Source organism: Ranitomeya variabilis, chromosome 2, assembly GCF_051348905.1.
Source record: "Ranitomeya variabilis isolate aRanVar5 chromosome 2, aRanVar5.hap1, whole genome shotgun sequence".
Taxonomy (NCBI): domain Eukaryota; kingdom Metazoa; phylum Chordata; class Amphibia; order Anura; family Dendrobatidae; genus Ranitomeya; species Ranitomeya variabilis.
Genome location: NC_135233.1, coordinates 576355339 through 576370522, shown reverse-complemented (window position 1 = coordinate 576370522; position 15184 = coordinate 576355339). Strand labels below are relative to the sequence as shown.

At 45.4% G+C, this 15184-nt stretch overlaps 1 protein-coding gene across 3 annotated transcripts in view; it reads right to left on the bottom strand.

Annotated features, from left to right (window-relative positions):
* LOC143807082 (5-hydroxytryptamine receptor 3A-like) overlaps window positions 1-14850 on the bottom strand; it is a 56971-nt gene extending 42121 nt beyond the window's left edge. Inside the window, exons 1-4 of one of the 3 annotated variants that reach the window (XM_077288286.1) lie at window positions 14719-14850; window positions 13719-13876; window positions 11427-11471; window positions 10474-10583 (exon numbers count right to left, since the gene is read on the bottom strand). In XM_077288286.1, coding sequence (XP_077144401.1) covers window positions 10474-10583; window positions 11427-11471; window positions 13719-13876; window positions 14719-14764 — 359 coding nt within the window. In that variant the 5' untranslated portion in view covers window positions 14765-14850. Of the gene's footprint in view, window positions 1-10473; window positions 10584-11426; window positions 11472-12082; window positions 12288-13431; window positions 13560-13718; window positions 13877-14718 lie in introns of those variants that run through there. The other 2 variants (XM_077288287.1, XM_077288288.1) reach the window with 2 other exon arrangements.
* Between the last annotated feature and the right edge of the window lie 334 nt (window positions 14851-15184).

Here is a 15184-nt window from a genome sequence, read left to right as displayed (position 1 = left end):
GGTACCGCAAAGTACAGGAGTGCGTAGAAAGAAGTCTCGCCAAGGCTAGGCAAAAACAGGAAAGGGACTACAACCAGCATGCTCCTGCGATTCCCCTGTCACCTGGTGAGCAAGTACTCAAACGAAAGAGGAGACTACACAAGCTCGATGATCAATGGGAAGCGGAACCGTATACCATCCTGCCATCTGATTTCGACAACACGAAGGTCTGTCTCATCAGCAAGGACGGAGGGGAGACCTCGATAGCGATATCCAGGGATCACCTTAAGATCTGCCCTGATAAATTGAGAGAGAGGGAAACGGCTCCAGGAATCTCCCCGCCTGTGGAAAAGGAGAAGATGATCCACACTGTCCTTGGTGACTTTCCCCAGTCCTGGACTCAGATAAATCAGGCCATCGTGGTACCTGTTCTAACGGTCCCCCAGCCGAACCCACCAGAAACAAGGGTGGTACCAGATCATCCGGCCCCGCAGCCTCAGGAAGCTCAGCAGATCCGACCTGAAGATGCCATGCCAACCGTTGAAATGGCAAGTCCTCCCTCTGCTATTGGCGAATCTGTCGTACCCACTGTTGGTAGCAGCAGCCCTGAGAGCTCTAGCCTGCCAGTGCTACCCAGACTCACTAGAAGTGTAGCCAGAAGACAGTGCACTACACCAGCGGTAGCAAGCATAGCGGGCCCTGTTAGGTCAATAGCGACCCCTGCGCTGCGAAGGTCCACACGCAGCACTCAGAATCAAACTCCCCTCCGCTACAAAACTTGGAGGTATTAATGAGGGCTGCTATTTAGTTGAAAATGTTTGTGTGCATATCTTCTGTTACAGGTTTTAAAAATGGACAACGGAGTAATGGACAGTGAATTGCTCCAAAAACTTCTAAAAGGGGACCCCTTTGTTTACCCGGGGTCCCCGCTGTTTCAACCACTGAACTGAGAGTCATAAACTGTGCATGACCTAACTTTCGCAACGTTCCATAAGTCCTCACCTCCCATAAAGGGAAGCACTGTTATGTTTAATTGTTTATGATATTTCAAATTGTTGTGTGTTTCCTGTTAACATGTATTGTTGTTCTTGTTTTCCCAGTCCGGGAGTACTGTATTTAACCGGGGGGGAGTGCAGCGCCCCAGAGTCCTGGTCGTTGCAGTAATGTCGCTCTGCCACTAAGGGGAGTGATGTTACGTCTGACTGCACTAAAGGAGTTCACCTGATCAGGTAACACTCACACTACACTTCACACTCCGGCCACCAGGGGGAGTGGTTCTATCTAGTAGGCCACTCCTCACACTCTGGTAAAACTGGGGGTTGGACAGGAAGACAGAGAGAAGTCACTGGGAAGAGCTAGAGAGAGGACCTGTCAGGGATGGGATCCTGACAGATTCCTAAGAAAGGACAAGAAGCGAGGTTTATTGTGCTGAGTGAGAAAAGCAGGAATACAGCAAAGAGGCAATAGGACGAGAAGGAGTTGTGCTGTAAGACCGAGGCAACATCCTTCTGAGGTGCAAACAGTCGGTGGCCGGAACGCCGAGAAAGTAAGAGACTTTAAGTATTACTTCAAACCACGGCAGGGCAGCCAATTATAGGTTGGCTGCCTCACTTAAACACCTAAGCAGACAACAGAGGCAGCTGTGGGAGAGGGGCGACTCTAGAGTCCCGGAAGAACTCCAGGCCTACCCCGTCATACGGGTGCGTCCTAGCCATATCATCTGGGGGACGGAGAGAACGAGCATCAGAGACAGACAGAATCAGTTGTGAGGACTATCCCGGGGTGCTCAGCAGGGAAGGACTACAACACACAAGCGCTAGAAGGTTGACGCTGATTCCCACCTGTTAAGGGGACTCCTGATGTGCCTTCGGACCGGCCGGTCTCAGACAGCCCGGTTAACAGTGCCCTGGAGTGGACACCTCGAGACCTTCAGTAAAGAGGTAAAGAGACTGCAACCTGGTGTCCTCGTTATTGACCGCAACCGGCACTACACCGCACCATAACATCAGCACCAAACCACCATCTTTCATTGTGCGCCCCTCAGCAGGGTCACGGACCGGGTCTAGCCACCGTGACGACCCCAGAGCAGAGACTCAGAGGCCCGGTACCGGGTACCCCTCGGCCCTGCGGCAGTGGGGGCGCTACGTACAGGACAGGTATACTGGGATACGAGCACTGAGACTTAAGAACTAGCAAGCGTGTTTAAGAAACAGAAGAACAACAATGCACAGGCTCCTGCGTTCAGGTGGAGGTGCCTTAAATAATAAGTGTCTCCCAGGCATTGGCTGGGGACACTTTAGGGTGGTGCACGCGCGGCCCCTATAAGAAGGAGGGAGCCTGTTGTGAACTCTGTTTTTGGGCTCCCTCTTGTGGTCACAAGTGGTACTGTGTGAGTGCTATCTTTGGGCTCCCTCTGGTGGCTCTTTTTGTCATTCTGCAGGTCTGTGGCTGGGATCAGCTGTCTCGTTATCTGCTAGTTGGTTTCCTATTTAGCTCACCTGGACTTTCAGTTGTTGCCTGCTGTCGATGTATTCAGTGCTATTTTGATCTCTCCTGACTACCTTCGTTATCAGTCTCTCCAAGAGAAGCTAAGTTTCTGTTTGTTCATTTTTTGATCATCAGTGTTCAATATGTTTCTTGGTTTATTATCTGTCCTTGTCCAGCTTGCTAATATGTGATTTCCTTGCTTGCTGGTAGCTCTAGAGGGCTGAGTTTCTCCCCTCACACCGTTAGTTGGTGTGGGGGTTCTTGAATTCTCAGCGTGGATATTTTGTATAGGGTTTTCTACTGACCGCACAGTTTCCTATCTGTCTTCTGCTATCTAGTACTAGCGGGCCTCATTTGCTGAATCTGTTTTCATTTCTACGTTTGTATTTTCCCCTTACCTCACCGTTATTATTTGTTGGGGGCTTTCTATATCTTTGGGGGTATTTCTCTGAGGCAAGTGAGGTCTTACTTTCTATCTCTAGGGGTAGCTAGTTTCTCAGGCTGCGTCGTGACGTCTAGGAATTCAGGCACGTTCACCGGCTACCTTTAGTGTGTTTGGTTAGGATCAGGATTGCGGTCAGTCCAGTTACCTCCTCCCTAGAGCTCGTTCTATGTTCAGTTACTTAGCTCGTCAGTTCTGTGATCCTCAGCCACTAAGGATCATAACAGTACAGTAGGCCAAAGAGTGTTAATGCATCACAGAAGTGGGATAAGAGAAGTCCTGAGTGCAATTTTTTTTTTTTCCTCCCTTTGCTGCAGTCTGTCCAGCTTCTCTCATCCCCTTAATCTCTGGGTGGCTTTGAGTTCAGCTGCAGACATGGATATTCAGAGTCTGACTTCTAGTGTGGATCATCTTGCTGCAAGGGTGCAAAGCATTCAGGATTTTGTTGTTCACAGTCCTATGTCAGAGCCAAAAATACCTATTCCTGAGTTGTTTTCTGAAGATAGATCTAGGTTTCTGAATTTTAAGAATAATTGTAAATTATTTCTTTCCTTGAGACCTCGTTCCTCTGGTGATTCCGCTCAGCAAGTTAAAATTGTTATCTCCTTGTTACGTGGCGACCCTCAAGATTGGGCTTTCTCCCTGGCGCCAGGAGATCCTGCATTGCTGAATGTGGATGCGTTTTTTCTGGCGCTTGGACTGCTTTATGAGGAACCTAATCTTGAGAACCAGGCAGAAAAGGCTTTGCTGGCCCTATCTCAGGGACAGGATGAAGCAGAGGTGTATTGTCAAAAATTTAGGAAATGGTCAGTGCTTACTCAATGGAATGAGTGTGCCCTGGCTGCAAATTTCAGAGAAGGTCTTTCTGAAGCCATTAAGAATGTTATGGTGGGGTTCCCCACGCCTGCAAGTCTGAATGACTGAATGGCTTTGGCCATTCAGATTGATCGGCGTTTGCGGGAGCGCAAATCTGCGCACTATCTGGCGGTGTTTTCTGAACAGAGACCTGAGTCTATGCAATGTGACAGAATTCTGACCAGAATTGAGCGGCAAAGTCATAGACGTCAAAATGGGTTGTGCTTTTACTGTGATGATTCTACTCATGTTATCTCAGCATGCTCTAAGCGCTTAAAAAAAATCGCTAAATCTGTCACCGTTGGTACTATACAGCCTAAATTCATTTTGTCTGTTACTTTGATTTGTTCTTTGTCATCCTACTCGGTTATGGCTTTTGTGGATTCAGGTGCTGCCCTGAATCTGATGGATTTGTCGTTTGCCAGACGCTGTGGTTTGGTCCTGGAGCCTTTAAAATTCCCTATTCCACTGAGTGGAATTGATGCTACACCATTGGCTGAGAATAAGCCTCAGTATTGGACTCAAGTGACCATGTGCATAACTCCTATACATCAGGAGGTGATTCGCTTTCTTGTGCTGCATAATTTGCATGATGTTGTCGTTTTGGGTCTGCCATGGTTGCAGGCCCATAATCCAGTTCTGGATTGGAAAGCTATGTCTGTGTCAAGTTGGGGTTGCCAGGGGATTCATATCGATGCTCCTTTGGTGTCAATTGCTTCTTCCACTCCTTATGAGGTCCCTGAGTTTTTGTCGGACTACCAGGATGTATTTGATGAGCCCAGATCCGGTGCCCTGCCTCCTCATAGGGATTGTGATTGTGCTATAAATTTGATTCCTGGTAGTAAGTTCCCTAAGGGACGACTTTTAATTTGTCTGTACCAGAACATGCCGCTATGCGGAGTTATATAAAGGAGTCTTTGGAGAAGGGACATATTCGGCCGTCCTCATCCCCTCTTGGTGCAGGATTATTTTTTGTGGCCAAGAAGGATGGTTCTCTGAGACCTTGTATAGATTATCGTCTTCTAAATAAAATCACGGTCAAATTTCAGTATCCTTTGCCATTATTGTCTGATCTGTTTGCTCGGATTAAGGGGTCCAGTTGGTTCACCAAGATAGATCTTTGTGGTGCGTATAACCTTGTGCGTATTAAGCAGGGGGACGAATGGAAAACAGCATTTAATACGCCCGAAGGCCATTTTGAGTACTTGGTGATGCCTTTTTGACTCTCTAATGCTCCTTCTGTGTTTCAGTCCTTCATGCATGACATCTTCCGAGAATATCTGGATAAATTTATGATTGTGTATCTGGATGACATTTTGGTCTTTTCTGAGGATTGGGAGTCCCATGTGAAGCAGGCCAGGATGGTATTTCAGGTCCTGCGTGCTAATGCCTTTTTTTTTGAAGGGCTCAAAATGTCTCTTCGGAGTACCGAAGGTTTCCTTTTTGGGTTTTATTTTTTCTCCTTCTACTATTGAGATGGACCCAGTCAAGGTCCAGGCAATTCATGACTGGACTCGGCCTACATCTGTTAAGAGTCTTCAGAAGTTATTGGGTTTTGCTAATTTTTACCGTCGCTTCATTGCTAATTTTTCTGGCGTGGTTAAACCCTTGACGGATTTGACCAAGAAGGGTTCTGATGTGACTAATTGGTCTTCTGCGGCCGTGGAAGCCTTTCAGGAGCTGAAGCGCCGGTTTTCTTCGGCTCCAGTTTTATGTCAGCCTGATATCTCTCTTCCTATTCAGGTCGAGGTTGATGCTTCTGAGATTGGAGCAGGGGCTGTTTTGTCGCAGAGAAGCTCTGATTGCTCTGTGATGAAGCCTTGTGCTTTCTTTTCAAGAAAGTTTTCGCCTGCCGAGCGGAATTATGATGTTGGTAATCGGGAGTTGTTGGCTATGAAGTGGGCATTTGAGGAGTGGCGACATTGGCTCGAGGGAGCTAAGCATCGTGTGGTGGTCTTGACTGATCACAAAAATCTGATCTATCTCGAGTCTGCCAAGTGGCTGAATCCTAGACAGGCTCGTTGGTCATTGTTTTTCTCCCGTTTCGATTTCGTGGTCTCGTACCTGCCTGGTTCGAAGAACGTGAAGGCTGATGCTCTTTCTAGGAGTTTTGTGCCTGACTCTCCGGGAGTTTCAGAGCCGGCTGGTATCCTCAGAGAGGGAGTGATTTTGTCTGCCATTTCCCCAGATTTGCGACGAGTGCTGCAGGAATTTCAGGCGGATAGACCTGACCGTTGTCCACCAGAGAGACTGTTTGTCCCAGATAGATGGACCAGCAGAGTTATTTCCGAGGTTCATTCTTCGGTGTTGGCAGGCCATCCTGGAATTTTTGGTACCAGAGATTTGGTGGCTAGGTCCTTCTGGTGGCTTTCCTTGTCGCGGGATTTGTGCTCGGGCTAAGCCTTGCTGTTCTCGTGCCAGCGGTTTGCTTTTGCCTTTGCCTGTCCCGAAGAGGCCTTGGACGCACATTTCCATGGATTTTATTTCGGATCTTCCAGTCTCTCAGAGAATGTCTGTCATCTGGGTGGTGTGTGATCGTTTTTCTAAAATGGTCCATTTGGTGCCCTTGCCTAAGTTGCCTTCCTCCTCCGATTTGGTTCCTCTATTTTTTCAGAATGTGGTTCGCTTGCACGGCATCCCTGAAAATATTGTGTCTGACAGAGGATCCCAGTTTGTGTCCAGATTTTGGCGGATCTTTTGTGCTAAGATGGGCATTGATTTGTCTTTTTCGTCTGCCTTCCATCCTCAGACGAATGGCCAAACCGAGCGAACTAATCAGACCTTGGAAGCTTATTAAAGATGTTTTGTTTCTGCTGATCAGGATGATTGGGTTACTTTTTTGCCATTGGCCGAGTTTGCCCTTAATAATCGGGCTAGTTCTGCTAGTACGTTGGTTTCGCCTTTTTTTGTAATTCTGGCTTTCATCCTCGTTTTTCCTCGGGTCAGGTGGAGCCGTCTGACTGTCCTGGGGTGGATTCTGTGGTGGATAGGTTGCAGCAGATTTGGAACCATGTGGTGGACAATTTGAAGTTGTCACAGGAGAAGGCTCAGCGCTTTGCCAACCGCCGTCGCGGTGTGGGTCCCCGACTTCGTGTTGGGGATTTGGTATGGCTGTCTTCTCGGTATGTTCCTATGAAGGTCTCCTCTCCTAAGTTCAAGCCTCGCTTCATCGGTCCTTATAAGATTTTGGAAATCCTTAACCCTGTGTCATTTTGTTTGGACCTCCCAGCGTCGTTTGCCATTCATAATGTGTTCCATAGGTCTTTGTTGCGGAGGTATGTGGTGCCTGTGGTTCCTTCTGTTGGGCCCCCTGCTCCGGTGCTGGTTGAGGGAGAATTGGAGTACGTGGTGGAGAAGATCTTGGATTCTCGTATTTCTAGACGGAGGCTTCAGTATTTGGTTAAGTGGAAGGGCTATGGTCAGGAGGATAATTCCTGGGTTGTCGCCTCTGATGTTCATGCGGCCGATTTGGTTCGTGCCTTCCATGTTGCTCATCCTGATCGCCCTGGGGGTTTTGATGAGGGTTCGGTGACCCCTCCTCAAGGGGGGGGGTACTGTTGTGAACTCTGTTTTTGGGCTCCCTCTTGTGGTCACAAGTGGTACTGTGTGAGTGCTATCTTTGGGCTCCCTCTGGTGGCTCTTTTTGTCATTCTGCAGGTCTGTGGCTGGGATCAGCTGTCTCGTTATCTGCTAGTTGGTTTCCTATTTAGCTCACCTGGACTTTCAGTTGTTGCCTGCTGTCGATGTATTCAGTGCTATTTTGATCTCTCCTGACTACCTTCGTTATCAGTCTCTCCAAGAGAAGCTAAGTTTCTGTTTGTTCATTTTTTGTTCATCAGTGCTCAATATGTTTCTTGGTTTATTATCTGTCCTTGTCCAGCTTGCTAATATGTGATTTCCTTGCTTGCTGGTAGCTCTAGAGGGCTGAGTTTCTCCCCTCACACCGTTAGTTGGTGTGGGGGTTCTTGAATTCTCAGCGTGGATATTTTGTATAGGGTTTTCTACTGACCGCACAGTTTCCTATCTGTCTTCTGCTATCTAGTACTAGCGGGCCTCATTTGCTGAATCTGTTTTCATTTCTACGTTTGTATTTTCCCCTTACCTCACCGTTATTATTTGTTGGGGGCTTTCTATATCTTTGGGGGTATTTCTCTGAGGTAAGTGAGGTCTTACTTTCTATCTCTAGGGGTAGCTAGTTTCTCAGGCTGCGTCGTGACATCTAGGAATTCAGGCACGTTCACCGGCTACCTTTAGTGTGTTTGGTTAGGATCAGGATTGCGGTCAGTCCAGTTACCTCCTCCCTAGAGCTCGTTCTATGTTCAGTTACTTAGCTCGTCAGTTCTGTGATCCTCAGCCACTAAGGATCATAACAGGAGCCCACACGTGCCCTTAGAACAGTGCCTGGGGAGCTGCGCGCTGTGCGTGTAACCCAGGTAGCGGCAGAGCAGGAAGGAGAAGGAGGAGCGGAATGTGGGCCATGGCAGTGAGTTAGTTGGTGTCCTTGCTGGGGGATAGGGGCAGCAAGGATTCCGGCACTACAGTTTGCAGGGAATTTTTGCCAAACATCTTGGATAACTGACCCCAGATCTTTTGTGGATTTCACTTGTACAAATCCTTCTGTCCTTTCATGTAATCCCAGACAGACTGGATGATGTGAGATTAGGGCTCCGTATCATTAATTCCTTACACTGCAAATAATTTTTAATGGCATTGGCTGCATGTTTAGCGTTGTTGTGCTGCTTCAGAATAAATTTGGAGCCAATGAGACTCATCCCTGATGGTATTGCATGATGGATGAATATCTGCTTGTATTTCTAAGCATTGAGGAAACCAAGAATCGAGCAACATTGTGGACCGTAGATGCAGTGGCCGGCCAATGAATCTTAGTGCAGCAGATGAAAGACACATCATACTTTCTTTCAAAATCAGTAGATGTCCAGCAGTGCCATCAGCTCAGAACTGGCAGCAACCAGTGGGACCCAGCTACACCCAAATAAATGTTTGCAGAAGCCTTGCTAGAAGTGGTCTTCATGGTAGAATTGTGTCCATAAACCATATGTATTCAACGTAGAAACAAGGCCAAGTGACTATGCGCTAAAACATAGGACATCGGGTACTGAAAAATAGAAGCTGGTGCTCTGGACAATTTAGTAATGAGCCACACTGTGAGTGTGTCCATTTACTCAAAATGCTACAAGGGCCCCTATGTGCAGTTGGGGGCCCAAGTCCAAATTTTGCCCCAGGGCCCATCGGACATTAGTTACATCACTGAAATATATATGTGTGTGTGTATATGTGTACATATCTACTATATAATTGTCTAAGGAGGGTCACTTCCGTCTGTCCTTCTGTCTGCAACGGTTATTCGTTCGCTGATTGGTCTCGCCAGCTGCCTGTCATGGCTGTCGCGACCAATCAGCGACGCGCACAGTCCGGAAAAAGATGGCCGCTCCTTACTCTCCGCACTCACTGCCCGGCGCCCGCATACTCCCCTCCGCTCACCGCTCACACAGGGTTAATGCCGGCGGTAACAGACCGCGTTATGCTTCGGGTAACGCACTCTGTTACCGCTGCTACTAACCCTGTGTGACCAAGTTTTTTTACTATTGACGCAGCCTATGCAGCGCCAATAGTAAAAGCATCTATTGTTAAAAATAATAATACAAAAAAAAACGATTACGGTATATACTCACCTACGCCGCCTTTCCCGCTCCTCGTGATGCAACCGGCACGTTCTGGTGGCACAGATGGTCTGGCAGAAGGACCTGCCATGACGTCACGGTCATGTGACCGCGACGTCATCACAAGTCCTGCACGGAAAGGACCTGCCGCGACGTCACAGTCATGTGACCGCTACACGGTCATGTGACCGCGACGTCATGACAGGTCCTGCACGACAAGGACCTGCCGTGACGTCACGGTCATGTGGCCGCGTCACGGTCACGTGACCGCGACGTCATCACACCCTGGGACCGGAAGATGCCGCCTGCACCCCACACAGGCGACAGCTACAACACGCCTGCGGAAGGTGAGTATATGTTTATTTTTTATTTTTTTAACCTGTGTCATAAGTGGCTGGGCAATATACTACATAGCTGGGCAATATACTACATGGGCTGTGCAATGTACTACGTGGCTCTGTGCTGTATACTACGTCACTGGGCAATATACTACATCATTGGGCAATATACTATGTGGCTCTGCTGTATACTACGTCACTGGGCAATATACAATGTAACTGGGCAATATACTACGTGGCTGGGCAATATACTACGTGGCTGGGCAATATACTACATCACTGGGCAATATACAATGTAACTAGGCAATATACTACATGGCTGGGCAATATACTACGTCGCTGGGCAATATACTATGTGGCTGGGCAATATACTACGTGTCTGGGCAATATACTACGTCACTGGGCAATATACTACGTGGCTGGGCAATATACTACGTGGCTGGGCAATATACTACGTGGACATACATATTCTAGAATACCCAATGCGATAGAATTGGGCAACCATCTAGTACTGTATATATTCAACTTAAAACCTGTACATTTTTCTTGTGGGAAGTCTAATAGGCGTAATCCAGTATTACCTAACCTTGCATAGAAGCCCATGTATCTGATCCTTTTAATTCCTAGTTACACCTGTCAAAGGTACTGGATGCAAATATCTGCTGTTTTAAAGACTTGCGCACTTCCTTACATTTCGTAAATGTAGAGGTCTGGAAGCCAAAGATTTTGGCCAGGAGACACAATTTTCTCAATTCCACAAAATTCCTCAGGAATCCAGTTCATAAATTCATTTTTCCATTCCTAAATTGAAATGCGTGTTAGTAATTTTTAATCAACCTTGTAAACAAAAAGTTTTTTAATCAGGTTTTTTCCCCCCTAGTTCTGAATACTTTCTGTTTCTGTTTAAATGACCACTCCAGGTAAAACAATTCTGAGCATATTTCGAGAGTAAACCGTGCCTTAGAAAGTTGCAAATCTTGGCGTGTGCTAAATTTATGGCAAAAAAAAAAAAATGGAATAATGCGGAGAAAGCTGGGCGTGATTTTATGCGTTCTGCAGTCCAAAATGGGCAGAATTTTTTATACCACAAGATTTTAGCGCTTGAGTCTCAGCAGAGATTTTAGCGCTTGCTGCGAGAATAGAAATGTGACGAGGACAGGACGTGTGACGGTGAGGAGTGGAGGGGCTGGAGAGGTGAGCGGTGAGGTGAGTACAAGGATTTTTTTTTATGGCTCTTTACTGCGCTAGATAATTGACCTACAATTTTTTCCCATGTGTTTACTGTGCACTAGAGGTGCATTTCCCCCATGATACATTATATGTGAACAGAGTCCTGTTCACACTGAGCCCGAAACGCGATGGAGTTTGCAAATATTGTAATGCTTGCTGATACAAAGTTTTTATGAAGAAGTGAATATAGTTACAACACATTTTATTCCCCAAGTGCTGGACTATTGTTCTTTTTGCAGGGTCTGATGGGGATGTGTTGGTCGCAGGTAGCTGAAGAACACCAAATCCTTGGGTCATGCACTAACCCTCAATGGATATACTTCCGAGAGTGTTACTTCAAAGGTATGTCCACATGAGACATATTTTCACTGGAATAATCTGCAATGAATATTGAGTAAAGGTTTAGTCTCTTACCATAATGAACCAGATGTAGGTTGTCAGAGATTGAAGGCTTGTATCCTAACACAAAAAGTAAAATATTAATTACATAATAATTAAGGAGGTGCAGATTGACGCTCCTGAGCCATAATAAAAAATGTATAACATGTCCCATTGAATAGCAAGTGCCTTTGTCTTCTGCAGTGTCACTTCGAACAGATAAGCTGTGGGGCAGGGAGGTCAAGGAATCCGAGGTCAAACCAAGAGAATGCATCAGAGACAAAAGAATAACACAACCGAATAGTCAGGAGCAAGTCCGAGGTCAGGCACCAAGGGTCAGAGAGCAAGTCCAAGGTCAGCCACCAAGGGTCAGAGAACAAGTCCGAGGTCAGGCACCAAGGGTCAGAGAGCAAGTCCAAGGTCAGCCACCAAGGGTCAGAGAACAAGTCCGAAGTCAGGCACCAAGGATCAGAGAACAAGTCCGAGGTCAGGCACCAAGGGTCAGAGAACAAGTCCGAGGTCAGGCACCAAGGGTCAGAGCAAGTCTGAGGTCAGGCACCAAGGGTCAGAGAACAAATCCGAGGTCAGGCACAAAGGGTCAGAGAACCTTAAATATAACCTGTCAGCAGGATTGTGCTCAGCAACCTACATACAGTGTCAGGTTAGTGCGGTTACACTGATTACAATGATACCTGAGTGATAAAATCCGTCTTGTGGTTGTTGTTTAACCCCTTCATTACCGGAGGTATTTTCATTTTTATGTTTTCGTTTTTGCTCCCCTTCTTCCCAGAGCCATAACTTTTTTTATTTTTCTGTCAATATGGCCATGTGAGAGCTTGTATTTTGCGGGACGAGTTGTACTTTTGAACGACACCATTGGTTTTACCATATTGTGTACTGGAAAACGGGAATAAATTCAGTGTGCTGAAGTTGCAAAAAAGTACAATTCCACAATTGTTTTTTGTTTTGCTTTTTTTACTATGTTAATTAAATGCTGAAACTGATCTGCCACTATGATTCTCCAGGTCATTACGAGTTCATAGACACCAAACATGTCTAGGTAAGTTTTTATCTAAGTGGTGAAAAAAATTCAAAATTTTGTTTAAAAAAATTGCGCCATTTTCTGATACCCGTAGCGTCTCCATTTTTCGTGATCTTGGGTTGGGTGAGGGCTTATGTTTTGTGTGCTAAGCTGATGTTTTTAATGATACCATTTTGGTGCAGAAACGTTCTTTTGATCAACTCTTATTGCATTTGAATGCAATGTTGCACGACTAAAATAACGTAATTCTGGCGTATTTACTTTTTTTTCTCGGTATGCCGTTTAGCGATCGGGTTAATTCTTTTTTATGTTTATAGATCGGGCTATTTTGAATGCGACGATACCAAATATGTGTATGTTTGATTTTTTTTGTTTTATTGTTTTATTTTGTATGAGGCAAAAGGGAGTGATTTGGACTTTTATAATGTTTTTTATATTTGTAAAAAGATTTTTTTTTCTACCTTTGGCATGCTTCAATAGTCTCCATGGGAGACTAGAAGCTGCCATAACCCGATCGCCTCTCTGCTACATACAGGCGATGATCAGATCGCCTGTATGTAGCAAAATTGCTGACTTGGCCACTGGTGGCGCTCATAACAATCCAGCAGTAACAACCAAAGAGGTCTGCTGGAGACCTCTGGTTGTCATGGCAACAGGTCTGCCTTCTGCTGCATTAGTCGTTTGGCCAGAAAAGAGCAGAGCTGTCAATAAAGTAAGAGCAACAAAAACCTACAAACAATAAGAATACAAAGGACAAAAATTACATTTCATAAATCATAAACATTCTCTTTTTATCTGTTTTTATCTCATTTTGTTTGTTGACTAATAAAAATTTATGGATTCTAATTTTTGGCCTTTGTTCTCCTAATGTTTGTAGGTTTTGTTGTTCTTTAAGGAGAGCCCTGGACTATTCAGGTAAATTATAGGTACCGTAATTACAACTAAGTAAGAGGATTGTGGCACTGGTGGTTGAGTAATGATGTAGACTAATGCACTTACTATTCGTCGGTCCACCCCCAATGCACTTCCAGCCTCATTAGCATGTGTTTTCTGGATTTTCTTAGAGCTGGAGCAACTCTTTTGGGCCATACAGGTCTCCAGGGGTGGACACAGACCGAAGAGGGCCCCTGTGAAAGACCAATATATGGGCCTTTTGTAGTGCAAATGTTCATCATAATGCACAGTTCCACGTGCTTTGGAGGTGGTAGTGGCCCCCTTACCTTACAAGAATCAGAGATTTTAGGGAACAGAGAAATGTATAAAAATTACTTATGGTGGTGTCTTACCATGCTGACGACCGTATACAAGGACAGGTCAATATACACTGTGGTTGGAGTTTTCCAGTTCTTGACTGGACGAACTGACTCTCCTGGAATATTGTCATTATTACCGAGGTTTTGTGCTAAGCCATAGAAGCTACAGATCATCTCAGAGCTGCTCGTACCTAGGAGAAAGTATAAGAAGACCCGTTGGCAAAGATAGGTAGAGATGAGCGAACCTATTCGTAGGACCTTGGTCCAGTGACCGTGTCACTATTCCAAGGCTGCTCGATGGGATCCAAGCCAACTGCCTCCTACCAGCCGCCTCTTCTGATTAGTAGGCATGGAGTGATGTCGTCATTGCAGCATGACACATGCATGATGTCACATCAGGGCTACTAATCAGAAGAGATGTGGGGGGATGCTGCAGGGACAAAGCGGTTTGCGGGCTCCTGTCCTGCTGACAAGACCGAGTTGGCCGATGGACCAGAGTCCTGCAAATCTCATTATAGGTGAATAGAATATGTCATCTGAATAATACAATTGAACGATACATTATCGGAAGTGACTAAATCTATGAGAAATCCATGCTGTATGGTTCAATAATACGCTAAGCATAAGGCTGTACAGATGCTATACATGGTTAAAGAAGTCTTTACTGCCGCAGAGGATCCAGCCATTCACAGTATATAGGGTAGTCAGAAATTCTCATAACTTAGTAGACTGGTCATGAAGAGCACATCGACGAAGCATTTCATTGTGAAATGCGCGTCGGGTGTGGTGGACACCTGGACCTTCCTTGACTTTACTGGTTATGTGTTTTATTTATTTATTTACATTTCTTGCAATTGTTTATGTGCTGTTTATGACCAATTCTGAATTGATGATATTGCTGCTCAGCATAACTTGTCATACTTTATACTTTTGTCCTAGTCCCTATGACATTGAGTCCGATATCTGACAATATTATCAGATGCTTCCGGACTACTGACCCTACGTATCCATTATAAAATATTAAGTGACTTACCCCATTGGATGATTGAGATCAGCAAGAAAATACTGCGTGGAATCATTTCACAGAGAATAGAGCTTTCTGATCTTTCTCCTTTTGTACATATATTCCTGTACTTTCTGTAATTCGGGCAAGGGAGGTGCTCTGTTCTAGATTGCAAAGAATCCGGTGTAAGGCATCAAAGTGGAAAAACTTGTTTAAAAGAAATCTAACTCTATCCTTACTCCATAGCTTCATGAGAATGTTTGCTATAATTAATACAATATTCTATTATAGGTTTACTAAATACATAATTTAGCTGTATTGTTCATTACGTTTAATTGTTTGAAAGCAAATATGAATGTAGCGTAATTTCATTTTGTTCTCAATAAACGAATTTAAAAAAAAAAAAGAAATCTAACTCCTTCAAAACTTTTTCGGGAGGCCAGGGGTTGAAGGGATAGGTGAAGAAAGTTTATATTTTGAAAGGGGTTTGCTCTTT